Source organism: Falco naumanni, chromosome 4, assembly GCF_017639655.2.
Source record: "Falco naumanni isolate bFalNau1 chromosome 4, bFalNau1.pat, whole genome shotgun sequence".
Lineage (NCBI taxonomy): Eukaryota > Metazoa > Chordata > Aves > Falconiformes > Falconidae > Falco > Falco naumanni.
Window position 1 is genome coordinate 63986357 of NC_054057.1, and position 27590 is coordinate 64013946.

At 50.1% G+C, this 27590-nt stretch overlaps 4 protein-coding genes and 2 long non-coding RNA genes across 7 annotated transcripts; 3 read left to right on the forward strand and 3 right to left on the reverse strand.

Annotated features, from left to right (window-relative positions):
- Window positions 1-3399: 3399 nt before the first annotated feature.
- On the forward strand, window positions 3400-4259 carry LOC121086275 (perilipin-3-like). The gene is made up of 2 exons (XM_040589795.1): window positions 3400-3473; window positions 3963-4259. Exons 1-2 carry the CDS (start codon window positions 3414-3416, stop codon window positions 4164-4166), a joined length of 264 nt encoding a protein of 87 aa, XP_040445729.1. The 5' UTR covers window positions 3400-3413; the 3' UTR covers window positions 4167-4259.
- Window positions 4260-4782: 523 nt separating this feature from the next.
- Window positions 4783-6162, forward strand: LOC121086271 (perilipin-3-like). The gene is made up of 2 exons (XM_040589791.1): window positions 4783-4859; window positions 5192-6162. Exon 2 carries the CDS (start codon window positions 5240-5242, stop codon window positions 6149-6151), a length of 912 nt encoding a protein of 303 aa, XP_040445725.1. The 5' UTR covers window positions 4783-4859; window positions 5192-5239; the 3' UTR covers window positions 6152-6162.
- A 2776-nt stretch (window positions 6163-8938) lies between these two features.
- TICAM1 (toll like receptor adaptor molecule 1) lies at window positions 8939-14324 on the forward strand. 2 transcript variants are annotated; one of them, XM_040589773.1, is made up of 2 exons: window positions 8939-9017; window positions 9772-14324. In XM_040589773.1, the coding sequence occupies exon 2, from the start codon at window positions 9966-9968 to the stop codon at window positions 12144-12146; it is 2181 nt and encodes a 726-aa protein (XP_040445707.1). In that variant the 5' UTR covers window positions 8939-9017; window positions 9772-9965; the 3' UTR covers window positions 12147-14324. The 2 variants fall into 2 exon arrangements, with proteins under 2 accessions (XP_040445707.1, XP_040445709.1); XM_040589775.1 differs by lacking the exon at window positions 8939-9017 and adding an exon at window positions 9149-9351.
- A 2200-nt stretch (window positions 14325-16524) lies between these two features.
- FEM1A (fem-1 homolog A) lies at window positions 16525-20686 on the reverse strand. The gene is made up of 2 exons (XM_040589776.1): window positions 18411-20686; window positions 16525-18237 (listed from the first exon to the last, which is right to left on the reverse strand). The coding sequence occupies exon 1, from the start codon at window positions 20508-20510 to the stop codon at window positions 18465-18467; it is 2046 nt and encodes a 681-aa protein (XP_040445710.1). The 5' UTR covers window positions 20511-20686; the 3' UTR covers window positions 16525-18237; window positions 18411-18464.
- Window positions 16525-20763, reverse strand: LOC121086276. Its single transcript, XR_005827315.1, has 2 exons — window positions 20680-20763; window positions 16525-17773 (listed from the first exon to the last, which is right to left on the reverse strand). It is a non-coding gene; the product is annotated as an uncharacterized LOC121086276 (long non-coding RNA).
- A 604-nt stretch (window positions 20764-21367) lies between these two features.
- LOC121086277 lies at window positions 21368-26542 on the reverse strand. The gene is made up of 2 exons (XR_005827316.1): window positions 25932-26542; window positions 21368-24574 (listed from the first exon to the last, which is right to left on the reverse strand). It is a non-coding gene; the product is annotated as an uncharacterized LOC121086277 (long non-coding RNA).
- Window positions 26543-27590: the final 1048 nt, after the last annotated feature.

Below are 27590 nucleotides of genomic sequence, written 5' to 3' on the forward strand. Positions count from 1 at the left end.
ATGAAGATTTGCCAGTGCCACAAATACTGGCATTGCAACATACTCCAATTCCTCCTACACAGAGAAGAGCAAATCACGTCCTAACATGATTGTGCTGCAAAGATTGTCACTGACACAGTTGCATCCAAAATTAAGATGGGCTCCTAGTGCTTCAGAGGTTGATTCTAACCTTGTACTGGTTCTTACATCAGCGAAGAAGTTACTCCTGACTTATGCCAGCAGCTAGAGTATTTTTGTTGTTGTTTTTTTTGCTGCAGTGTCTCTGTGCTAACCCTGACAGCAAGGCCAGTAAGACACTCTGCAGTTTGAGGTTTTTCCCACCTGTCTAGAAGTAAAATAATTGAGCCAAGGGGTTGTTTGTAATGGTGTTGAAATAGCTGTGCTTTGCCCTGTGACAGAGCTGCAGACTGGTTCAGCCTATTTGGCTTCAAATAAACCATAAACTTGCCCTAAAGCACAGCAAGAAGAATAACCACTAACTGAACAAATGCTGTGGACTTTGGGACTGAGGCCTTATGTTCAAACCCTGCTTTTGTTTGGAGCACTTCTTTAGGAGCTCTCCCAAGACGGATAAAGTTCAAGCTGTATTTTTGCTGTGCTGTTAATTAGGCAGCCCCTGGGCAGGGTGGCTCTCAGAAGAGTGCTGGCTCTGGGCTCCTCGCTTGAGAGGCTGGATGTCCTAACTTCTTTGACAACTTCTGCTGTAGATATTTAGCACTCCACATCTCTGCCTTGCTTGGATCTCACTGAAATGCTGACTAATTACATGATTAATGCAGCAATACTTGACATCCTGCCAAGCTACCTCCTGAGATGTCTCCCTTAGCTCTAGCCATAGTCACTCCAGGGCTAACAAATGCTTGTTTCACTACTTCTTCCCCCGCTCTCTGTTCCTGTTTCCACAGCAAAATAAAAACCTTGCACAAGTCAAAGAACACAAACAAGACAATAGTCTCTGTCACAAATCAGATGGCAAGGTTTTCTTTTCTTGGGTAGAGTCCACCAGTGTGCCTGGAGCAGTGCTTGGCCTGGGAATCTAGTTTGTAAGGAATTTTGGTTTGGGGTGTTTTCCATTGGAAAATGCCACAGCAATTCTAAGAATAGGAATTAACTGGCAAAAGAAAGAAAAGCAGATGCTGCACTGAAGAGCAAAATGCTGAAATCCCTGCTGTGCCTGACTAAGGCTCAGAAGTAATCCTGGATTTATCGCATGACACTGGGGTGTCCAGATACCAACCTAGGTCTATGCTGGGGAAGCCAATACATGTTCAAGATATTGCCCAATTCTTATACTTGAACCTTTTGAATCCCATTATGTAATGAAAATACTTCTGAGACTTGGTTTCACAGGAAGTGAGGAGAGGTTTCCTGCCTAGCTGCTCAGTAGGATGGGACTGCAAGTGGCAAGGTAGCCATCAGAATGCTGCAGCTGAGAAACCTGGCTCACTCTTCTAGAAAAACTTCAAAGGATTTCCTTATCCTTCCCAGAGCTGTGAGACTGTGGAGTTGGCAGTGGTGGTGGGGAACCCGATAAGTCACCCACTATGAACACAGGTATAGGAGGAGAAGTCTAAAATGACTCAATCTTAATGTCCCTTGCAAAGGATATTCCAGAGGAAAGGGGCCATGAACACTGAAGGTTTTCAAGAAAGTAAAGTATGCTTATTGCTGTTTCAGTCTCTGGCCCTGACACCTTTCTGGAGGGGAGCTGAAGTCCTGACAGTCTTTCCCCTGACCCCACCCACCCGCCAAAGAGGAAAACTAAGCCACTGTAAAACCCATCCCTACTTCAAAAGAAGTGGGGGAAATCTGAGGGCTTTTCCCCCTGAAAGGGTATTATGCAATTTCAGACAGTTCTTTTTCCAAATAAATATTTCTGGTTTTAAACTCCATTATTAAACTGTTTGAGCTTGCCACATTTTGAAAATTTAAACAATTACTTATAGTACTGACATAACAAGACCTGCTGCAGCTGCATTTCAGCAGGGCTTGTTAGGAGGACAGTAATCTGTCATGACTGAGTGAGACACCATTCAGGGATTCCACCATGAGCCCTGCTTCTTCAGGATGTGTCTTTCCTTCAAGTGCCCCCTGGCCAGCGAAGAGCCCCTGCAGTGGGAAGCTGAACAGAAGTATCTGTAGCAGAGTGTACTGGCCTTGCAAGGCCAGGTTTTGGGGGCAGGGGTGGCTTCTGTGAGAAGCTGCTAACGCTTCTCCTATGTCTGATGAAGCCAACGCCAGCTGGCTCCAAGATGGACCTGCCGCTGGCCAAGGCTGAGCCCATCAGCCTGTGCAGAATGATGGATGTGCTCCAGCTAGGTTCCCTGGCAGCCTGTGGTGAGGCAGACTGTCCCCCTCAGCCCATGGAGGTCCACAGTGGAGCAGACACCCACCTGCAGCCCCTGGAGGACCCCACACCAGAGCAGGGGCTCCTGGCAGGACCTGTAGCCCTGTGGGGAGCCCTGGCTGGAGCAGATTTTTCTGGCAGGACTTGTGACCCTGCAGGGGACCCATGCTGGAGCAGTGTGTGCCTGAGGGACTGCACCCCGTTTGAGGGACCCAAGCTGGAGCATTTTGTGGAGCACTGTCTCCTGTGGGAGAGACCCCAGGCTGGAGCAGGGGAAGAGTGTGAGGGGTCCTCCTGAGGAGGGAGGAGAGGAGCAGCAGAGACTGTGTGATGAACTGGCCACAGCCCCCATTCCCTGTCCCCCCTGTGCTGCCCAGGGGGAGGAGATGGAGAAATCAGGAGTGAAGTTAAGCCTGGGAAGAAGGGAGGGAAGGTGGTTTAAGATTTGGTTTTGTTTCTTATTGCCCTACTCTAGTAATAAATGTAACTTTCCCCAAGTCAAGTCTGTTTGGCCTGTGATGGTAATTGGTGAATAATCTCTCCCTGTCCTTATCTTGACCCAGAAGCCTTTCATTCTATTTTCTCTCCCCTGTCCAGCTGAGGAGGGGAGTGATGGAGTGAGTGGCTGTGGTGGGCACTTGGTCTCCAGCCAGGATCAGCCCACCGCACAGAAAATGCATAACAGATAAGATAGCTCTCACCCACTTCCGACCTGCAACTCTGAAGCTAGTCAAATGTTACCAGCAACAAAATAAGTAGGATGATGATTTAGCTTAATGTATTTGGCTGTTCAGGGATTGAGGGAGGTGACTGAGTACAGTCTTTGCCCTACATAAATACTTGCACATCATAAATCATGCAGCCTTTCCAATGTCTTCACACCCTTGCAAGAAAGATTAGTGCTGCTACAATAATGTTCTTGGGACATGCGGAATGATGGATCCCAACTTTGTTGCCCTCTGATTTTTCACCAGTTTTGCTAGGACTTGAATTCCACTGGAGGAAATAAAGTTGTGCTTGTGCTGTTATACTCTTGGTTTTCCTTTCAGCTGCGGTTGAATTCAGCATGGCATCAGAAAAGAGCACAAAGAAAGATGTGCTGAAGGCTGAGGAACAGCAGCAAGCGGTAGGTGCCAGGGCAGCTACTGCTCTAACATGCAGCAGTTAAACTACCTCATGACAGATACACTGGTAAACTAACTCCCAGTGCCTCAAAACCAGGCTGGGAGTAACAGAAAGATTAACCATATGAAACTGTGGCTAAATCTAAACTTGGTTAGTACAGAACTAACTTTTTTGCTTAAGAGAAAACTTCAGGGCTGGCTCAAATAATGCAAATAATTCTGAAACGTGAGCTGTTATAGGTCCTATTTCCACATCGGGGGTTGGTGCTGAAACCCAGTTTGACTCAGAATTTGTGAGCTCAGAGCCTGAACTTTTAATCCTGTCTTGTCACTGATGTCCTAGTAGTCTTTGAGTCTTCAACTGAGTTTAAGAAGGATGAGGAAGATGGACTGGATGCCGGCTTAGGACCTTTCAGGATAGACACATGGCTTGTATTCGCTCAGCAGCTTAAGGCTGGGCCTCTAATGTCACTTATTCTTTTGGGTTTTAGAGTGCTGTCAATCGGGTAACCAGCTTGCCCTTGCTCAACTCTGCATTTAACCTGGTCTCGTCTGCCTACAACTATACCAAGGAGACCCATCCTTACCTCAGTGGTGTCTGCAATGTGGCTGAGACTGTGGCTGCTGTTGCAGTAGGTAGCGTGGTTGGTGGGGCACAGCCCATCCTGAACCAACTTGAGCCACAAAGTAAGTGAGGAGGCTGGGGTGACCCTGTCTATGCTAGAGGAATAGGTGTGGAGGGAGTTTCATGTTGGGTGATATCCATCTCCTATAGCACACTGTTGTAATTAATTATAGCACCAAGTCTTCCACTCAGCACCTCCCAGCTGCTCAATGAACCTACTGAATTTCATGGATATGAAACCATTATGAGCAGAAACAAAGTCTGGCTGTTTGTCTGTGGTTGCTTTAAGTCACTAAACAAAAACTCCCTGCTTTCTCCTGTATCACTCCAAGTTATGAGCATCACAACTGGTATCAGCAGTGCCTGTCTTGGACATAGCTCAGTCTCCCATCCCAACACTTTTCAACCCTTTAAACAAACTGCCCTGCCCTGCAGGGACAAGTATTGCGCTCCAGTGGAGCAACGTACTGCCAACAGCTAGAAAACTGGAGAAGCAAAACGGAGACTACTCGAACCTGTCACATTGTAGGGTCTGTTCACTTTTTAACAAGACCCCTCACCCCAAAACGGTGATTATTTTCTTTGGCTTGCTTCTGTGAGTGCATTCTGAATTGGCTATTTTAGGGTCAAAAAACCCTCTCTAAACTGAAGAATAAACTGGTACCTGTTGTCTTTTCTAGTTGCACTTGTAAATGAATATGCCTGTAAAGGACTGGATCAGCTGGAAGAGAACTTGCCTTTTCTTCAACAGCCAGCAGATAAGGTAAAGTAAAAGCCTGGGGAAGCTATGACTTGATCTCTTGCTTGATGGAATTGTTACAAGTACAGAAGAATATGCGGAAATAAACTTCAGCAGCACTGCTTTGTCAGGTCAGTCCCTGGTATGGGCTGGAGGAGGCACTGCTAGCTGATGAAAGCTGGAGAGCTGCCTTCAGCATGTGGAAGTGAACATGTCCATGTAAACATAGGTGTACTGACTTCCCCAGCTCTCTCACAAGACTGCAAATGTAACTTAATCATATGTAAAAGCTACTTTAGGGAGGCAAAATCTATTTCAGGGAAAGAAATATTTTTCTCTGCTTCTGCCTGTTGTAGGTAATCTCTGACACCAAGCAGCTGGTTTCCACCAAAGTGATATCTGCTATGGATGCTGCCTGTGAGGCAAAAGAAGCAATGGCTGATAAAGTGACTGAAGCTGTGGACCTAACTAAAAATGTTGTTGGGGACAGTGTCAAGATGACCAGGTCAATGGTCACCTCCACTGTTAACAGTGCTGTGGGGGCTGCCCAGGGTGCCAAGGACCTCGTGACTAACAAGGTGACAGAGGCAGTGGACCTCGGTAAACACATTGTGGAGGACAGTGTTGGACTGACCAAGTCTGCAGTCGCTTCTACTATTGTCAATGCTGTAGAGGCTGCCCAGGGTGCCAAGGACCTCGTGACTAACAAGGTGACAGAGGCAGTGGACCTCGGTAAACACATTGTGGAGGACAGTGTTGGACTGACCAAGTCTGCAGTCACTTCTACTATTGTCAATGCTGTAGAGGCTGCCCAGGGTGCCAAGGACCTCGTGACTGACAAGGTGACCGAGGCAGTGGACCTCGGTAAACACATTGTGGAGGACAGTGTTGGACTGACCAAGTCTGCAGTTGCTTCTACTATCACTGCTGCTGTAGGGGCTGCCCAGGGTGCAAAGGATCTTGTGACCAACACAGTGACTGAAGCAATGGACCTAACGAAAGGGGCTGTTCAAGATGGTGTTGAGAAGACTAAATCAATGGTCACTTCTACAGTCACTACAGCTCTGGATGCTGCATATGGCACCATTACTAGCAAAATAAATACAGCCTTGGAGCAGAGCAGAGAAGCTATCCAAGAGGGTGTGGAGATGACTAATTCAGTGGTGACCAACAGCATGAGCAAAGCCAAGGCAGTGAGCCAAGCAGTGGCAGGTGGTGTGGGATCTGTCCTGGGTATATCAGAAGATCTGGTGGATCACTACCTCCCAATGACAGAGGAGGAACTAGGTGAGGAAATGCTTAGCTGGCAGTTGTAAACGCAAATCCTTTCCCACATGACTAGAGCACCTGACACCGCAAGATTCCTCTTCTGAAGTAGACAGGTAGCTCTGAATTTGTCACCAAGTTGGCTGTCTGTCAACACTGGCTTGCCACGTGGTATGGGACAGAGATCAAGCATTTTCTAACTGGCCCTTGCCCATAAGCCTCAAGACAAGCAAATATGTGGGTGCACACTTCAACCTATCTGTCAAGTCTGTTTATCCGAAGAGAACACGTTGAGCAGGGACCAGCCTGCCTTTAATACCTGAGCAACTACAAACCTCTACTGTTTACACAGCAAGCTTCAGCCTTATGTTTTTCAATGAGTGACCTTACCTCTTCCCCTCCCTTACAGCTGGGAGTGGAGCACAGCTGCATCTCTGTTCTTGTTTCCTCCAGGTAAACTGGCCACCGCTGTCGAGGGATTTTGTATGGCTTCTGTGGAGGAGCAGAAACAGCAACAGAGTTACTTCGTGCGTCTGGGTTCCCTCTCTAACAAAGTCCGCCACCGAGCCTACCAGCACTCCCTGAACAAACTGCAGTGCATTAAGCAAAGCACCCAGGATACTCTCTCACGACTACAGCTGGCATTAAAACTGGTACAAACATGCTTTTTTTCTTTTTCCTTCTGTTTGTAGTCTTCCTGCCCTACTATCCAGATGGAAGCTCTCCCTCCATCCTGTACCGGCTGCCTGTCATCTTGGATCCCTCCCTGGGAGGGAAGCGCTTGTGCTTCTCTGATTGTGTGTGCTTGCAATACAGCTGTTCCTCTCATTTTTCCCAATCAGATTGAATCTGTGAAACAGGAGGTTGGCCAGAAGCTCCTGGATGGGCAGGAGAAGCTCCATCAGCTGTGGGTGGACTGGAGCCTGACCCAACCCAAAGGAAACCAAGTTAAAACTGCCTCCCAGCCAGAGGTATCCCTAGGAGGGCATGTTTAATCAGGCCTCTTGTGGATGTTTTATATCTCGTCTGCTCTAGTAACTGAGCTGTATCTCTTTCCCAGCAGGTAGAGTCACGGACTCTAGCTATGCTGCGTATCATCACCCAGCAGCTACAACCTGTTTATGAGAATCTGAAGGCCAGCATCCAAGGCCTCCCCAGCAACATCCAAGAAGCTGTGAATCAGGCCACTCGAAATATCCACAAGCTCCATAGTTCTTTTTCCAGTGCTGTATCTTTCCAGGACCTCTCTAGCACCACCCTGACCCAGAGCCAGGACCGTGTGGCAAAGGCCCGGAGGTCCCTAGATGACCTTTTTGAGTACGTAACTCAGAACACCCCTCTAAACTGGCTTGTGGGTCCCTTCAGGGCAATAGCTACAGTGTCACAGGATACCAGAAAGCAGAAGAAAGATACGGTGACAGATATAAAATCATCTGTGTTGGAAGAGGCTACATCATCAAAGGAGATGGCTAAAACACCCAAAGAACCAAAGGGAGCAAACAGGACCCTGGGGGAAGGGTGTGAAGTGCTAGAGAAGCTGGAAGAGAGGGCAAAGAAAGACACAGACGTTGCAGAGGCTGCAAAGGAAATAAAAACGAATGCACCAGTGGAAGACGTCTGAAAAATTCCTGCTCTTCTGGTCAAGGCTCCCTGGCTAGAACAGCACTTTGTCTTTTAATTATGTGTCCAACTGCCAGTTGAACAGGAGTGGCACTGTTAGCACTCTTGCTGTCCCAGGCTGTTCACAGTAAGATATAGCTTGCAAGGAGGCTTGATAGCCAGGGTGGGGTGATTCTGTAGCTTGATTTACTATTTTTTTTAAATCATGTTGCTGCACTGAAAGGGAAGATGGGGACCTGTACTTCGGCTTTTTAAGTCAGCCTAGCTGCATGTGTGAATAGCTAATTCCTGCTGAGACAAGTTGTGGGAGAGAAGAAGTGGTCTCAACTTATTTTTAATGTTGAATTTTCTTTTTCAATTCATCCAAGCTGCAGAGATCTTGGGAGGATGATGCGCTTGACCTTTGATACCATTTCTCTCCTTCTACAAGTTTAAAAATGTGTTACAGACATGCCTTCCCTTCTGCCTGTTGTGTTTCCGCTGAGCTCAGCCCTGCAGCAGACCAGAAACAGCTGGGGGCAAGAGGTTCTTCTCCAAAATATTTTACGGATTGGTCAAACACTTTTTCTTTCATAGAGAAGCACTTAGCAAAGTGGGACTTTCTTTTAAGCAAGCCAGCTTGCAGTGGGATTACTTTTTCTAGCCATGTGAATGACTTCAGGGATCATCTGTTTGTGTGTAAGTAACTCCATGCGTGAAATGCTTTGCAGCCACGTGAGATGGCTTTTGCCAGGAGTTACTCTGCTGTGGTAAAGGGATATCCTATTATTAAAATAATGGTGACAGGTGCTGGCTGTTTTCCCAGCAAACAATGCTTTGTAATAATTTCCAATGTAACTTATTGTGGTAACTTAAGTCCTAGCATGGTCCCTGGGCTAAGGCTGAATAATGGCAAGCAGACATCAGAATAAAGTGTGACCTGTGTTCAAATACCAGTTTCTTGTGCGTTTCTAAGCCTGCAGCGTCCTGTTCTCCCCTGGGCCTGAGCGAGAAGCTCCTATTTAACAAGTCACCTCTCCGACAGCTTCCGCGTTCCCGCAGCTGCTTGGGGGGGGGGGGGGCGGGGAAGCATCTGAAGCGCCGGGCGGCAGGTCCCACGTTCGGGCTCGGTCTTAGAGCAGAGAGACCCCTTCCCCGAGCCTCGTGCCTGCGCCCCGCGGTACCGGGGCTGCCCTGGGCAGGAGGCGGCAGCTCCCCCGCGGCCCGGTCAGCTCCGCCCCGCCGGGCCCCGCCGCTTCCTCGTGCGGCCCCGGGTCCGCCGCCGGCCCAGGGTCCGCGGAGCAGCAGCAGCCGCAGGTAGGACACCCCGGGCCCGGGCCGGAGCGGTCCCCGGGGGCGGCGGGCGGGGCGCGGGGGCGGAAGGGCCGCAGCCCACGGCCACGGCGCCGCTGCCAGCGCCTGCGCTCGCCTCCGCCGCGGCGGCGGCCTGGAGCCTTCACGGGGGGGCCGGCAGCTTCCTCGGGCCCGGCCTGCGCCGGCCGATGAGGCAATCGCAGGAATTTTATGAGACAGAAAAAAGCAACCTGAAATCACGAACTTTCCCGGCTGGGAGCTATTTTGGGCACTCGCTGCCTCCTTTAAATAGGGCAACTTCGGCAGCCGGGTAAGCCCTGCCCTGCCAGCGGCCTCGGTGAGTGCCAGGGCTGGGGGGGGACGCAGGGGGACAGCCCCTAGCCTGCCCGGGGGCGGGACGGGTGCGGAGGGCTCCCTCCAGGTGTGCTTTATTCCTCCTGCCCCTCGCAAGAAGCCTGCCGGGCCCCTGCAACCAGCTGCCTGCGGGAGACAAGACACCTGCGTCTACATACATACGTGATTAGTTCAGCAATTATTTGAAAACAGTTGTAATTAATGGGAAATGAAGGCAAAAAACGCGCCCTTTGCTTAATGACAGTGTTAGAGTAACGTGTGGAACGCCAGCAGACCTGCAAACACTGAAGAGATGCAAAAATACTCGAGAGCTGTGAGGGAGGACTCTGCAAGCACCTGGCGAGCGTCCCCCCCCGCTGCCCACATCGCTGTTCCTGAACCTTATCCTGTGTTCTCCTCGCAGGTTCCTCGGCACCGAGATACTCCAGGTCCGGGACAAGCCCCTGAGCAGCAATGAGCTGTCACTCACGCAGTACGTGAAGCACGAGCAGGGCATCGCAGAGCAGCGCCAGGGAATGAACCTTTGCTCCGAGTACTGTAATATGCTTTTTCCATCCATGCAGCTTCAGTCCGTCATCTGGGCCACCAGCTGATGAGATGGCACAGAGCGCCGAGCTCCAGCCAAGCTTCAAGGACATTTTTAATATTCTATCCCAGATCCCACAAGATAAACTCCTTAGCCTCAAATATAAACTGAAGCACTTGATATTTGGGCCCAGCAGCAAATTACTGCAAGCCATGGTCCTGCTTACTCTGGGGCAAGAAACGGATGCAAGAATTTGTTTGGCTGCCTTGGGAGATAACCGGGCAGCCCAGTATGTCCAGCAGACCAAACTGGGTGCTGCAGGAGTGCAGGAAGATGGGGAGGATTTGCAGCCTCCCCAGCTGGATGCAGATGCCAGGGCACTTCTAGCACAGATCTACGCAGTGCTGGCAGAGGAAAAACTGTGCAGTCATCAAGCCATGGACAAAGCCTGCCAGGCTGCCACCAAAGCCTGCAGTGCCAGCAAGGAAACTCAGGACGGGACACTGAACAGCACCCCACCTGAGGACCAGGAAAAACATGGCTCTGCTACTGGCACCAGCCCAGGCGACAAATTTCAGACGCTGAGATCTGATGCAGGTGTAGGGCTTCCCCGGGCGGCCAGCCCAAACTACGCGGTGAGAAGTTCTCCCGTGCAGATTGGAGGCAACTCAGACTTTTCAGGCCCACGGACCTTGTGCTCCTTGGGGAGTCCCTCCTTCCCCAGTCACTTTGAGATCAGTGCGTCACCAACAGTTGTTTTTCACACCCAGCCTTCTTCCCACAAGTGTGTCCTCCAGCCCAGTCGGCTGTGCCAAGGGAGCACCAGCGGTGCTGGGCAGCCTGACGGGGACCGAGTGAGCCATGGCCTGCAGGAAACAAGCTGGGCCAGCAGACCCAACTCTCCTCCCAGGCCAGACACAGGTACCCAAGTGCCTGGACCAGAGAAGGTTCTGCAGGTCAGTTCACATCATCCAACTCTCCCTATTCCCAAAACGCAGCAGCCCACAGTGGGTACTGGAAGCCAACCTGTCAAAAATAGTGATGTTTCCAGCACAGAGGCAGCAGAACCTCAGGCACCAAGAGAAAACACAGACAAAAAGCAAGACGAAAATAAATTACCCACAGGTGTTCCTGCCTCAGGAGCTACACTGGATACTGCTCCTGCCCACAAGTCCATGGAGGATTCCTCTGTTCCAGCAGGCATTCCTTCTAACTCTGCATCTGCTTCCATTTCAGCCTCTTCCCTTCCTCCTCCTCCCACCTATCCCTTCTCCTCAACCCTTCCCTATCTTTTGCAGGGAGCAACTTCCAAGTCATCATATCCCCCTCCCCTCCACTCATCCCCCTCTCCAGCCTGGCCACCTCCTCTCCAAAGTGTAGAACCAGCGCCCACATCAGAGCCAGATGGCGGAAAGTTCTTCACTTTTGTTGTCCTGCATGCTAGTGAAGATGAGATTGTTGCCCATCGGGTCAAGGACCGGCTGGAGAACATGGGGGTTCCTAACGGTGCCACACTTTGTGAGGACTTCTTCATTGCCGGACGCAGCCATATGACTTGCTTCCAGGATGCTATGGAAAACTCTGCTTTCATCATCCTTCTGCTGACCAAGAACTTCCCATGCAACCTGTGTATGTTTCAGACAAACACTGCTCTGATGGAGTCCATCCTGAAACCATCCAAGCACGACTCAGTCATCCCTTTCGTACCCAAGGAGAACCCCCTGGAGCGGAGCCAGATCCCCAGCATACTCGGCGGGCTGATGCCCTTGGATGAGAACTCTCCTGGGTTCTCCAGGACAGTGCAGAACACCTTTACCACCAGCAGGATCAATGAGAGGAAAGCTATGTGGGACCTGATGCAGAGAAAGAAACTACAGCTGCATCGGCAACAGTACCAAACACTGCAGAACTTAACTGCCCTGCACCTTGGCTCCCTTTCCCAGCTGCCTCCATCAGCAACTCGGCCGCAGCCACTGGAGCAACTATCCCAACAGTGGTGCCCCCCTGCTTCGACTGTCCCTCCTGCCGCATACCCACCTCCCCCCGCTGGTCACCCCACTGCTCAGATGGGTCCCCTTCCTTTCCAACCACTTCATCTCCCATCAGGCCACTACAACATGATGCCAGGGGCCGGAGGCAACCCGCCCCTCATCATTCAACATGCTCGAATGGTTCAGATTGGGGACCACAACATGATGCAGGTAGAAACTATCACACCAGGTCCACAGGACAGTGAGGAAGAAACCAGGTAGAATGCTGCATCAGAGACACAGCAGGTCAGCCACGGCCAGAGACATTCACACTTAGTTTCAACCCCTAGATTATAGTGATTCTGCTGGGACTGGGACTATTCTTATTTCACTGTGGGTAAAAGATGCCACTTTCCTGGAGCACAGGAGAATACTAACTTCTTTTTTTGTTAGACAAGAGACTGCAATCTCCTGGGACCATTTTCCTTGGGCTTATTTTCAAGTAACTTGAGAAAACTCTTTTCCTGATTTTCTGAGGCTATTGGAAAATTTTATAAATAAATCTTAATTAATTTATTTGTGTTTTTCTGGTTCTTTTCAGTAGAATTAGCAAAGGGGCAGGGAGGGATATCTGGAGAACCATTCTGCACATCTGTACTTCTGGGGTGGAGGGGGCTGGGAAATGGCACACAAGCATTCTGTTTCGTAATCTGCTGGTGACCAAATCATTTGAGGGAAAATCTTCAGGGTCTGCTTTGGAGAGTCACTGTGACCCCCCCCGTCAAAGTGCTAAGCACCACGAGGTCCCACCATTTTCCTTCAGCAGTTCCCCTTTGCTTGTGGTTGCTGAGTATCCCATCAGCCTTTCACGCCAATGCCTACTTTGTGTGCATGGTGTGCTCCCCTTGCTGCAGGGCACCAGCAGCATCATTTCCTCAAGCCTCACATCAGACCCAGGAAGGTTCAGGAAACCAGTTTCACAGACTTCTGAAAGGCTGCAGGCCTCTGGACTGAGGCATCAAGAGATCAATTTTCCCAGTTCCCCTCTGAAACTACAGAGAGAGAAGTTTTTTTCGTGACAGATGGAATTCCCACATGCCCCTGGAGGCATTGTCGTGGTATTTTTGTATTTTAAAAAAATCTGTTAAAAGAACTGAGATTACACACCAGATACAAGGCTAAACAGGCATCTTAACAGCAAAGCTGTTCTTGAGGGGAAAAAAATTACTTAACAAAGGTGGAATGAGATGGGGGGAAATGCAGAGAAAGTTCAGGGTGGCAGAAGCTGTGTCCACTCCTCCATTCTTACCTGCTTGGGAAAGCTCAGAGGTGGGACCAGGGTCCCGTTAGACTGGCTGTTGCACAGAGACACATTCCCTACTGAGATTATTCCACCTATTTGTTACTGCCTTCGAGGGAAAAGTTTGACAGAAAAACAAAAAGCATTGAGCAGAGCATTACTGAAGGGACGGAGAAAGAACAGGAACAGGGGAAGTATTCTGCAGGATCCGGGTGAGGGATATACCAGGCAGGTATCTACTGAGCTTTGAACCCATGGAGGGCATCTGAAGCGAAGCCTCAAATCCCCAGGCCCTGCTGGGGCTGACAGCTTCTGTAGCAGCCATTTGCCGGCTCTGTCAGTAGAGGTCAGCCCAAAGCCACCAGACAACCAGACATGGGCCTGCTCCCTCCACAGACCAGAGCCCCGCCAACAGCCCCGAGCTCTGGAGCCAACCCACCCTGTGCCAGGGCCTCCGCAAGCTGCAGAGCACTGCTCGCCCTACTCCTCACCCTAGGAAGGAGGCCCAGGGCTGCCACGTCCTCCTTAAGGTGGACCTCGAAGGTCAGTGTTACTGATACAGGGAAAGGTGACCCCGTTTGGGCCATTTCTGCAGATATGTGTGTGCTTGCACCACTCTGAATAGCTGTCCGGGCAGGTTTCAAAGCGAGAGCAGCCAGCACTGCCTAGCAGCCAAAGCACAGGATTCCCCCAGAACATCCCAGACCTGGGACTACCCAAGCTGGGCACTCACAGGGCCTGATTACGGATTGCAGTCTTTGTCAAAGAACCATCCAAGCCTTACAAGCAACACCTGTGTAAGAACTGTGCCCCTCAGGAGGGGCCGAGGATGTCTGCAGGATGACGCTGGAGAGCCTGGGTACTGACCAGTGCAAGCTCTGGAGCTCCTGGGCACCACCAGATGTAGGAGACTATTTGTACCTACTCTTAAAATGCAAGAGTGGTGGCTGTCACGGTTTTGGATTTCAATACCGCAGAATCTCCCCTTAAGAGGGCACAGGATCTTTCTCATGGATCTGTCCATAGAAAGTTTCTCTGTTTCCCTCACACACCTCAAGGAAGCTTAGCTCCTCCTGCACCTCCTTGGCTGAGAACGAGCACAAGACGCCAGGCTTGGATAAATGAAAGCCCCCTCTGTCCTGAGCAGAACAAGCACCACAGAAAAACATCACTATTTGAAAGCTGCCATCGGTTGCTGGCTTCCAGCTTTGAAACAAGTTTGGCTTTTAACTCTGAAGGACCCAGTGACAATGGATTACATCACTGTCTCTCTCAGAGTCTGCTGGAATCCTCCAGGTGCTTGGATTCCTTCTATTTCCTTATTTTCCCTCCTCTACACATCACTTTTGTTCAAATAGGTGTTGTGTTACCAAAATTCCTGTCACACTGCAGTTGTTGCCGTGCAGCCAACAGGACAGCCGCCCCCCTTGGAAGAAGACATATACATCCCTCCTTCCCCAGCTCTTCTGCTTTCTATAAATAAATGTCATGCAAAACTAGCCAACTGGAAGCTGCTCTAGCTCGTAAACAGCCTTAACAGTCACATTAGAGTTTGCTTGAACCAGGGAAAGGGAAAGACATCGCAGCAGACATTGCAGGATGGGGTTTGTGGGGTGTTTTCTTTAAGCTTACTGTGCATGGAAGGCTGAGAGGCTCAAAGGTTACTACTGGGAGCAACTTCCACCTAAGAGCCACCGCCCTGTTCAAACCGCAGCAGCAGCAGGTTCACTCTTCCCACATTTTCAGGGCCCTCTTTGCTGCTGCTCACGCCAGCAAGGAAGCTTTGCCACCAGGGCCTTGTTTTCACCAGGAGAACATGCCTGCGACCCCCTCATTCTTCCCCAGTTTTTCTGAGAATCTGGGAAATGCTGAGCAGTATCCCTACCTTTATGCTCTAGGCCACTTTCTTGTAAACACTGACCTTACAGCATTAGAAGACCTCAAAGATGACCACTGAAGGACACCAACAACTGTCTCCAGCAAAATGCCAGTGAATTTCTCACCACTTTTACATTTCTAGGGAAACCCGTATGGAAGGCTTTATTGTCAAGAGGGCCAAATACCAGTATGAGAGAGAGAAAAGCCCATATTAGGTTTTAAGAAAGGAATAAAAGGCAGACATTTTGTTTGTGGCAGGGTACAGAAGGGCTCCTGGAGAGCAGTGTGCTACAGGAGCGTCTGTAGCCACCCCTGTGAAAAGAAACTTCTACTCTCAGTCCAAGATAATTATTCCGATGATAAAATCATCACTGAAACTTTTCACTGCTCCCCATAACTCCTCTTTTTGCCCCACATACTGGAGCTGGCCCAGACAACACATACAATAAATACGGACTGTTCGTTGTAATTACCCCTGAATTCATGCAGTGGTTCCCACCCAGTAATTACTATCAACATTTAATTGCTGGGTCCTTACTATGTAATTAGAGATTATTTATCTGTTTAAAAAGAAAAAATGTAAAGTCCTTTTTTATCACATGAAGTATTTTCTTCCTTGAGGCTTTTGGACATGACTGGATCCCCCAGCTACCCAATCACAAGATCCCAGCTCCAGAGCTGCTTCCCCATCCCAGCCGCAGAACTCCCTTCTCATCTCTCTCCTCCCAGCAGCAGGGCATGGAACTGCAGGCACCGCACACCCCAGTCAGGGACCATCAGTCGCTGCCTCAGTCCTGAGGCTATGCAGTCCCTTGTACCTGCGGCGGCACCTGCTCTCCTACATATGTGAAGATCATCTATCGCACAGCAGTAGTATTTTGAGGGGAAAACCATGTCCCACAGATCTGCAGACACTGCCTCATGTCTAGCACAAAGGCAGCAACACTGATCGAGAATTATTTCTTTTGAGGATGGAACAATCACTGAAGGGACAAACATTCAAATATGTTACCCAGCTGCTGCCATCCTCCCTGGGGAAGGCTGAGCATTTTTGGAAATCCAAATCCTTGTGGGGAACTAACTCCAAAAGCTTTAAATCCTCTGTCTGCTTTTGACCTCCCACTAACAGATTTGGGGTTGAAAAACATGAACTGATGATAGCCACACTGCATCCCTCCTGCTTGCTGTGCCCACAGCCCCAGCTGTATACAAGGCAGGTAACATCAGAGTAGCATCCTTTCACATTGTTTCATTAACATCAAAAGATAAGGCAAAAATAGATGAAGAGGGGTGTCATTTCAGTGTCAGTGTCATCCTTTTCAGGGGAAATGTTTGCAATTGCAGTAGAGATTAGCTTTTCCCAGGAGTAACGATGAAATTAAACAATCACATCCACTGATTGCAAAACCCCAGTACTCCTGTACCCACAAGTGTATCGTCCCTAGAAGACAAGCTGAAAACAAGAGGCTTACCAGCAAGAAGTCCAAGGCACTTGCATTCTAGCAGCCATTTTTTGTTTTATTATTTAAAGTTAAGAGCGCTCATCAGCTCACAAATTAACAAATTCCATTCCTGCAATTTAGTTCAGGTTTCAGCCAAAAGGAAAAAAAAAAAAAGTAGCTAAACTATCTCTGCAGTTTACATCTCAATAAAAGTTAAACCTCCTTGCTTTATAAATAAATGTTATAGTTAACACGGCAAAAATGTAATGGCAGATCTACAATATATTTAAGGGGCAGAGAGCACTGGATTATTGAGGCATATGGATATGCTGACTTATAAATACAAGTAGAGAAGCTTCAGTAGCATATAGTGCACGGTTGTTTGTCAGAGTTCTGCTCTCCCAGTCCTGACCTTTCCCAAAGCTCAGAGGCAGCTGCTTCACCCCCAACTGTGCTTTCTGCTCTGCCTGGGGCCAAGAAACAAGCCACAGGCTGCCAAAGCCCAGTCACTCCCCCTGCAAGAAGAGAAACTGCTGGAACAGCATCTTGTTTACCAACACTGACTGGTTACCACCAAGGAAGGTTCTGCTAATGGAGGCAAATACCTACCCTGAGACTATGGATTTAAAGAGGGGAAAAAACCAAGTTGCATCCAGCTCCTCATTAAAGAGAAGAGCTTCCCCAGATAGTAGCCAAGTAAGATTTCAAATTCAATCTTTGAAGTAGCACCATCTTCAGTAAAGTTGCAAAAAGAACTAAAAGCTAAAACCAGATGGTAACAACCCACTCCATGTAGATTTTCAGAATGGGGTAATTAATGGAGCCCCAACAGTTTATACTAATAAGCCTCAGAAGAACAAGGAGGCACCTTTAGCTTTCATGTCTTTCTTGCTTCTTCCTTCAGACCACCCTCATGCAAGCATGCCACCAACACTCACTTGCTTTAATAACCCTGCAGGCACCACCCACACTACAAGTACCTCCCATCCTCAAAAGATGGTTCCAAGTGCACTGGTTTGGCTCCGAAACCTGGCCATACCCACCCCATACAGCTCAGTCCCTGCTGACCTCTGGAGCTAGAGGGCCTCCATGCAGGGAAGGGCCTGAACGTGCACAGAGTGGGCAAGCTAAGGGCCTGAACGTCACAGTAGTATTTCGTTTTTAAGGTAGCAGTTTTTCCTCCCCATTCATAAAAACCAACATCTATTGATGAAACTATATAACCAGAACTGACCTTACTACATCTTAACAGGGTTGAAGAAGTCTCGCAGCATAGATAGGGCCTGGCTCTAAAAGAGAAAAAATAACCCAGCTTTATGCACAAGCACTGAAATCCCAGGCCTTTAACACCACTTGCTACTTGGCCAACCAAGGGAGACAAAAACCCGTCCTCAGCACACCCAACCCTACCGCCACGCAAGGCAACTACCTCAGCAGAGCACATGCCACTCGGCTGTTAGATTCTTACTGTACCAAATCTGAGAAGGGGGTGGGGAAAGAATTAGTTGGAAGATATTTTATTCCTCACTTGCATTCCTAGCTGTTTGGTATTTGGGATGGGAAGGGCTAGAGCACATGTGTGATGTGTAGCTGCTCCAAAGCTTAACGCTGAGTTAATCCAGCACTAATGGGAGAGGCAGCAGGTCCCAGGGAATCTCCATTTTCCTTCCGTCTCAGGACAAGACTGTTGGCATGGGAAAAGGGCAGGGGCTGTGGCCTTCTCTGGATACAGCGCAGTGGAGATATCTGGTACCTGAAGACGACAACAATGAGGGACAGGCGTGAGCTCTCGAGCCTCCTCCTCCCCTACCCCTGTGCATGCCAGCTTGATGGTGACAGATGAGGACAAAGCTCGCAGCCTGTCTCAGCACAGCGACGGCCTTCAGCACCTAGGCAAGGATGGCCTGAGATCTCAGGCTGCACTACCTCTGTGGGGTGAAACAGGCGATGGGAAAAACTGGGGACTTCAGCTCTCCTGCCCTAGTGCAGCTCAATGAAGGCTTCCAGCTCCTCGGGGATGAAACCCTTGTAGGGAATCTTGTGCTTGTCCAGGGCGCGAGCAGCAAGGCACTGGAGGGTGATGTAATTGAAGGGCTGCATCATGCTCTTGGTGAGCAGCTTCTCATCCAGCAGCTCATAAGCAGTCTGCTTGAAGGCATTGGTGGCATCCATATGGGCTCCAGCCTCCATCAGGGCACTCATGATCAGCGGGCAGTTGTTGCGGGCAGCAATATGCAGCGGGGTGTTGTTGTCATAGTCACGGCTATCTGGGTCAGCCCCACACTCCAGAAGCAAGTTCACAACATGGAGCGATGGGAACTTGCCCACAGGATAACGTCCCACTGTCGTGGTATCTTTGTCCACAGCCATATGCAAAAGAGTGAAGCCATTCTTGGCCCGGGGGCTGCACTTAAGCAGGCGGTAGATAGTCTGGCGCTTCTGGTGTTCCTGCTCTGGGGTGCACTCCATCTTCTCCAGCAAGAAGACTAGGTGGAGGATAATGGCCAGTGTCTTGGTGAACTGCGCAGAGTCAACTACTGGGTCCTTGCCATGCACAAGAGCCCTCTCCACCTCCCGGACCCCTTTGCTCAGTACTCCCATGAGGTCAGAGAAGCCCAAGTGGGTAGCTAAAGTGCCTTTGGAGCGGTCCTGAAGCACATAAGAGAAAAGCTCTGCAAAGGAAAGGAAACTGCTTGCAGTCATCGGGCTGAGAGGCTCCAGGTTGCCTTGCTGCATGTCCAGAGCGTATTTCCACAGGTTAATGCAGCGCTCAAAGTTGCCGGAGTCAGCATAGACTGCTCCTCGGTAACGGATGTAGTAAGAAGTGTCTGGGTGGGAAGGCCCCAAGATGCGCTCTCGAATCAGCAGTGCCTGCATGCGCATCTCATCCGGATCAGTAATCAAGGCTTCCAGTTCCTCCAACGAGCTCACTTCCCGGGAATAGTCGTAGGCCAGCACCAGCTGCCGAGGCTCAGGTTTAGGCAGGTACTGTCCACCTTCACACCGAAGCTCCATCGCTCTTCGCCAGTACTTGTGGGCTCCCAAAAGGTCACGTTTCTTATCCACAAACGTAGCACCCAGCAGCTCCAGTGCTTCCACAGCAGCCTCTCGAGTGCAGAACACATTAGGGACCTGCTGCTCATCGTGACTGGAAGCTGAGGCACAACATCTCTCACAGCCTTCATCACAGCCCTGAGGAGCTTCCTTGCCAGTGCTGCAGCAGCTCTGATGGCTCCCACCTGAGGCACAGGTCCCATTTGGGGTCCCTGCAACCCCCTCCTCTTCCTGCTTCAGCCCTCCTTGGATGAGGTACTCCACAATGTTGGTGTGACCGGTGACGCTGGCAGCTAGCAGAGGAGTCATGCCATAGCCATCTTTCTCCATGCGGGCTTTGGAGCGGAGCAGTAGCTGCAGGATCTCCAGGCTGCCAGACTCAGCGCAGTCGTGTAGGGCCGTATTCCCCTTCACGCTCCGGCGGTTGACATCAGCCCCTTTCTCTAGCAAGTAACGTGCAATTTCACTGTGCCCTTTGTAGCAAGAAATCATCAAACACGTGTGTCCATGCCGGTTGGCTACTTCCAGGTCAGCCCCTCGCTCCCCGACTAAATAGCGCACAATCTCCAGGTGCCCATCAAAGCAAGCAGCCCGCAGCGGCGTGGAGTTGGTCAGCGTGGTCTGGTTCACCGACGCACCGTGATCCAGGAGGCTGCGCACCACCCCCAGGTGCCCGGCAGCAGATGCTGCCCAGAGCGGCGGGGCCCCCTCGATGGTCTCCCCGTCGAAGTTAACCGAGCCCCCCTCCTCCACACGGGCGCCGCAGTGATCCAGCAGGTACTCCACCACCTCCAGGTGCCCGTGCCGGGCGGCGATCAGTAGCGGGGTGCTCCCCCTCCCGGGGCCGTCGCCCCCACCGGGCCCTGCCGTCAGCGCCTCCAGCTCCTCCCGGCTCCGGCTGCCCAGCAGCTTCTGCAGCAGCTTCAGCTTGCCATCGCGGGCCGCGTTGTACACAGCTGTGCGCAGGTCCATGGCGACGGGGGCCGCGGCGACCGCACCGGCCACCTCCAGGCCATGGACCGGCTGCTCCGCCACGCCCCCAGCTCGGCCCGGGGCAAGGGATGAGGGAGGGCGGCCCCGCGGGGTGGTGGTGGGGGAAGAGCCCTGCGGGGCCAGAGGGGCCCGGCGCGACACCCCTCACCTCAGCACAGCAACCTTCAGTCTCTCCGCCTGGCCGCCATCTTAAGTTGTAACGCGAAACAAAATGGCGTCTGCACGTGCGCGGGGGCGGGGCGGGAGCGGGACGATAGGAAATGTAGTCCCGGCCCGCGCGGCCCCGCAGGCGCCGCTCCCCGGAGGCCTCGATTTCCCGGCATGCAATGGGAGAGGGGCGGCAGGCGGGGCCCGCCGGGAGGGCGGTCGTCCCGCGCGGGGCACCCTGGGATTTGTAGTCCCTCTGTGCCCGGGGTCCGCCCCCGCCCCGGACTCCGGCAGCCCCCAGCCTGCGTTTCCCAGCGCGCCCCGCGCCGCCGCAGGGGCTGCTGGGGGAGGGAGCGGGATGGCGCCCTGCGGCCGCGGCGCCAAGGGGGGCCGGGCTGGGCGGGGGGCTCGTTGCTCGGGGTTCGCACTGGTCCCTGTCTCGCTCGTACCCGGGGCGACCGCAGCGCTCGCAGGGGAGCAAGCTGGGCCCGGCCCCGGGCCTGGGGCCTGGCTGCCCCCCAGCCGCCGCCCCGGGCCCTGAGGGCCCCGGGGCGGGAGGTGACGGCGCCGGGTGCGCGGTGGGGCCCGGGGACGGGACGGAGACCGGGTCCTTGTGACGGAGAGCCCCGGGATCTCCCTTTCCGTGGCAACGAGGGGCGACCTGGCCTGGACAAGCTTTGCTATAACTGTACAGCATGCGTAAATGTCATGGGGGGTTTATTTCTCTTAAATTCCTCGAAGCGATTGAACTATAAAATACAATAGCTACACAGCATTAGTCTGACGTGGTTTTGATTGTGGCAAATCGTCGGGGTTGGTAGAGCGTTTTGGCGTACAGCTTCTCTGCCTTGGACGAGGTAGTCTGGTAGATGGCAAAGCCTCATCCACAACAGCACACGCAGATTTATTCCCTTTGGTCCACAGGACAATATGTACAGCTTTCGCCATTCCTGAACGATAATCCAGGAGTGGAGCGAGGGAAAAATATTCCAGGCAATAAATAGCGTAGCTTAGATGAGCGAAGCTTTAGTTACCAGAACCTATTTTTAGGGCATACGTTGAATTTAAGTGGCTCTAATCTTTATATGGAGAATTGGCACAGGGTTTCTCCTGTTGTGTTTTATTTATAGCTGGTTTTTCTCCTTTCCAGGGAAATAAGATTAGCCTTATTATTTCCGTTATTATTACTACTCTGTCTGCCATTATTATTATTCAGCCCATCTATCCACCCATTTAGGTCTTGTCTGGAATTACCTAGGATTATCCTGCTAATGCATGTTGCCTTCACACAGAATATAATTTTTGTTGCTAAGAAACTGCTTTTGCATAACAGACAGCGTGGGCCTAATTTTCACTTCAGCAGCTGTTGAAGTCAACGGGAGCAGCAGGTGCTCAGCGCTCCTGAGAGCCAGAGCCAAAGCGTCCGTGGCAGAATTCCCACACAAGGTCTGACTGTGCATGCGAGTGTGTCATCTACATGTGCGATGTGCTCGGGGACGCAGCAGCTTTGTGCTTGAAAAGAAAAGGAGCAAAGGTATCTTGAGTGTTTCCAGGGTGGCCGTGCTGTGTGAGTGCAGTTTCTTGCACACCAGGATGGGAGGAGCGGTACGTGGGAGTATTCCTGTGTCCCCTCTGTACACAGATGTGTGAATATGCATGTATGGTCACAAGCTAAAAATTGTGTTCTCCTAAGTAAATAGCTGCCAGCAATGAGCTTGGGCACGTGGCCCATTTTAATATTAGCGTGTGAGCCTTTATGTGCATGTCTGTGTGCACCAGCACAGCATGTGGGACGGCTGGATGCGTGAGTGGGCTGTGTGCGTGTGGGGCTGTGTACCTGTGTGCATCTCTGTCCCCACTTGTGAAATCCACAGCACTTAGGCTGTTTATGCTGCAGGTCAAGGCACAGACACAGTGACATTTCCTCTCCCTGCTGGCTCTTTCATGTTGCTATGGTGATCAGATGCACTTGCACTTTTATCTGAAGTATCTATTAACTAAAGCTTCCTATTAATTTCCCCTCCACAGAATGCATATGGAATTCACCGGAACACCAGATAGGCTTTTTAGGTCCCAGATTTACATCAGAGCCTACCCCCAGTTCTTGGGTGGGCTGTTGGAAACATCACAGGGTAGAAGTGCAGCTGATGGAAATGTTTTTTCCATGAATAAAGAAAGTGCTTAGTAATGAGAGAATAAAGAGTACAAGGAGTAGTGTCACAGCAGCTTCTCTCTGTAGATCTGTGACTATGAAATGTACTCGAGCCTCAGTACCGTGCCCCCGAGCCAGGTGTAAATGGATTATGTGGTCTGCGAAGTCAAAGAGAGCTGAACGCAGGGGTGGCCATGCTCTTGCCAGGAGCAGGTGGGCTGCAACTGCATCCCCCTGAAAGGTCTGGGGTGGGATTCTGACCCTGCGAGGGGCAGAAAGCAGAGGCACTGTGGTTTATCCTGATCAAATTCCTTTGTCACATTGCTTTTCCTGCGTCCTTTAGTTTCTCTTACTGTGGTCACCACCAAAAGAATTACTGTCCCAAACCAGGGCAGCGGTTTGGGACATCCCCCAAAGGGGGAGGCTGTCCCCTGAGCCAGATCAGCATCAGAGGTGCAGCTCCCACAACAACCAGGAATGAACAATCTGCCAGTGTGTAACATCCCACCTAAAAACATGGCTGAGTGATGCGTGGCGGCGATGGGTGGCCGCACACAGGGGTGCTTCCCATGTCCTCCGGCAGAGCTGGAGCTACTGCTGCGTGTCAGAGAAGCTGCCAGGAAACCTTCCTGTGCAAGTGACAGCTACAAGTAGCGCAGGGGGGATCTGGACACCTGAGACAGAAATGAAGGGCTCAAAACTATCACATCCCTCATCTACAGAATATGTCCTCCACAAGGCCCTGGAGACTCCTGCGAAGGTTTTGTAGGGTAATGCAGATAAAGCCCCAGCCAGTATTCTGAGAATATAGAGGGAAATTAAATACCCACCAGAGGAAAAGAAGATAAAAAATGAGACGTTTTGACAGGGCTGCCAGATTGTGTGGCAGGAGGGTTAATTTTTCTTGAAACTGCCATTTCATATTCCCTTTCAGACAAGCTGAATTACACAGTACTGGTTGCTGGAGGAGTAGCATAATTTTCTTCAGAGAAATAATGACAGGGTACTTAAAAAGCAAGTGAATGGATGGCTAAAGTATCGGGCATAGACTTAAGAAACTGAGGCTGAGACCTCACCTTTGCTAGACACTCCTTTTGTGACCTTGGGCTGGTCATTTAATCTTCCTATGTCTTATTTCCATGCCAATAACACGGGAATAATACCTGTTCTTTCTCTGACTTGCTTATTTAGACTTCAAACTCAGGATTTACAGCTGCATTTTCTGTTCTTATAGGGCAAGAAAACCAAAGAGCTTCAATTCATGCTAAGGTGTCTGAGGCAACCATAATGTACAACGTAGATAATAGTAAAAGGGCTTGGATATATGGTTTGGAACATTTTTAGCATGAAAGGCTCCAGAGTTCTTAATCCATTGTTCCATATCTCTTCCCTCAAAATATGGAGAAGTTTGGATCTGTGCTAAGAATTCCAAAAGCATATAGATAATTTAAGAACAAAGTCCATGCTGATTTATTGAATCCCCAAGTTACTTCTGAAACTGTAAGCATATAATTTAGGTGCCTGCAAAATTTTCTGCAAGGTCTTTGTGCTCGGTCTGTCACTGCATTAAAGGTTAGTGGCAGATTGAGTCAAGATCCTCGTTTTTTCAAAACTTAAATATAGTCGTGCAGGCAGCCATCTACGAAGTTTTTGTCAATCCCTTCAGCTTTTGGGGGTTTATCTGATTTCCACAAGTCAGAGGAAGACGGCTTCTTGCTGCTAGGTCCAGCGAAGACAAGATATTCTATACGGTTAAGCAACTACATGAGACATTTGCTGTACAAAAGGGACAATTCTAAAAATAGCGAGAAATGGCACCATGACATTAGCAGGAACAATGACCCAATACCCAACTTGCTGCAGGGGCTTTTGTCCTATAACTACCTTCATCATTATGGCTTGTGATGACATTATTTTCTGTGCTTACATGGGCCATGAGGCCACAGCTACCTGGAAGGAAGGATTTTGATCAGCCTGCAGAAGATGAACAAGCGGGAGAGGCATGTTGGGTAACACTAAATCAATGTAGTTTCATTTATATTAGACACCAGCCTGGCAATTTCAACGTTAATGGCTGCACTGCTGCCCTCTGAATTTTTGTAGATTTAATATATCAGTGGGGGAGTAAAAGAGACGGGGAGCATGAGTCGTTCTTGCCTATGATACATGGATCTTTTCTTTCATGCATCATCAAAGGACGGCGATTTGTACCGCTTTTAAATCCTTCTGGCAATAGATTTCCTGGGATAAGCGTTGCTCTGCTCCTGCCTCACAGATTATCTAAGATGATAATAGCAATAGTATCTTTGGATCCCTCCCTCTTGCAAACGGAAAGGACAAAAGACTGGCTCTGAGGCAAACGGCAAGGCAGCAAGGGCATCAGACTTGGACCTAAGCCTTGGGCTCAGTTTGCTTTTGTGGAGCCACCGACTGCTTTTGTGTGTTTTGGCAAGCCATCACCACTGTCCCCTGGCACCCTTCTCCTGGGTAACGCGCGGCTACCTCGTAGCAGTCCTGACGGAATAAAGTGCTCAAACACAGACCTCTAGATAGACAGAGAACCGAGTTAGCCTTTCGCTAACTCTTTCCAAAACGCAAGAGTCACTGTTTCCTTTTACAGAGGTACCGAGTAGGGCAGAGACAGGCGTAAGGAGTTGCAACAGGTCAATAGACATGTAGGAAATAGAACCTGGGAGTCCTGACCACTGTTCAATACCCACTGCAAACAAAGAAGTGTCAGGACCCACTAAGAACCTGGACGTTATTGACTGGCTTCAAGGACTGTGAAGTATGTTTGTAAACTACAAAGCACAGAGATTTGGAGGCCAGTGGACCGTCTCCACCTTGTAGACATCTGCTGGAGTCTGTTGTGGTGCTCTGCTGCACCAGCCCTACAGCTAATTGTCCAAGTAGAGTTCTGTTTGCAACCTAAATGACCCAGTTGAAGGTAAAGCCGAAAGGACTTAGGTTCCTAAATCACGTATGCCATAATCACAGTGTGCAAAGCTGAGCGCATCCTGTTTAGCTTAAAAAAAAGAGAGAGAAAGAAAATGCTCAACAGCACCAACAACCCAAATTATTGAAGGTGTTTCAGTACTTACATTTACCACTGGCCTCAGCAGGATTCAGGAGTTTCATTTTCACACTTAAATACCTTTGAGAATAGAGGCTCTGGGTGGTATTGAAAATTTGCCCTTTTCATGTTTTAAAACCCTGTTGGAAGCAAAAAGGGCTAGACTGTGAAAACAATCCCCTCGGGGCATCAAGGTACAAGCAGAGTCTCCCAGCACCCCGCAGACCTCCGTGCTCTCAGCAGCTGGTGTACGAGCCCTAACCCTGCCACAGAGCTGCTGTGGGGTCTCTGAGCGAGACGCTGAACTTAATGATTGTTGATTTCTCTGTGAAATTGCGTTGAAGCTAAAGCAGGTGAGTGCCGTGCTCAGGGAGGGCTGTGCAGGGCTGCAGGATGAGCACCACAGCTTGGTTCTTCACGGACACTACTGCTGCATCACTCGGAGCCCAAACGTGGTGAACTTCAAGGGGATGCAAACTGAGGAGCAGAGTAAGTCACAGTATGACCTCCAGCATATCAGAGCACTTCAATACATACTTAGCTTCCAGGTCTGGAGGAGCTGCATCACAGACAGGGCTCTTGGTGGGCAGTGGGACCCCTGCTCCGTGGCACAGCCCGTCTCCGGCCAGCGAGGGTGCAGGTCTGTGCTGTATGGCAGGCTATGATTTGTTGTCACCTTTTTAAATGAGAACAACAAAATCACTAGTCTTCCACACAGAGCCAGACCACCAAGAGCAGCGCTTCCTCCTCGGGGACATCCCCCTGCATGTCTTCTGTTGACGTTCCTCAGTTGTTATCATTCTTGTGACGCTTGCTTCTCATTTCAGGGATGGATGCTGCCCTTTGCAGTGGGGAAAAAAAAAAAAAAAAACAACCAAAAAACAGTATTCTTTGTGAGACCATGTCAAAGCTCACTATAATTGTCTGTCCAATTTTGCAAATATACCTGTGAGTTCCTGCTCCATTTTCTCACTCAGGAGACTCTACATGCCTATAAAAATTTGCATAGTGTTTTTTCAGGGATATCAGGGCTCAGCAGGTGTCCTTTTTCCTTTCCCTGTGATAAACTTCTCCAGGAGTGCTCTGTCAACCTGTCTGTCTCCCAGTTGTATTTCAGTCTCACTGAAATAAGCAAATGCAATATATACTTGGGAATGCTAGAGAAAAGGAATCAGTTAGCAAAGAAAACAATAATGATAGTGCTGAGTTTCCTGGAATCCCACTGAGACACTGATTTAAGCAAGAAAAACAACACCTTTTTGCTGTTTCCTTTTCTCTGAATTGGTTGATGAGCAACCTTTATTTCACCCTAGGTTTAGCTCTGCTTCCACTACCCAGCTTTTTTCTGTTAATACCTCGCATATGACATAAATAAGGTGTGAAAGGACAATGCTGGCTCACATCCATGGAAAGGATCTTATTTTATTCCTTTTGACTGCTGTTGTCTGAGTGAGGCTTACTTACCTTGGCCACTGGAATCAGACAAGGGGCGGCATCCTTCCCGACTTCAAACCAAGCCTGTTAAATGTACTTTTGTAAGCAGTTGTGGGAAAAAAAAAGGAAAGAAACAAAAGTATCCTTCGACGGCCTCGGCTCTGCAGAGCTGCTGCCGTGAAAGGCTCCTTTCACAGAAGGAGAAAGCGTTCAGCAAAAGGAGAGGGTTTGCTGCTGCCGGCAGAGGTTGTGC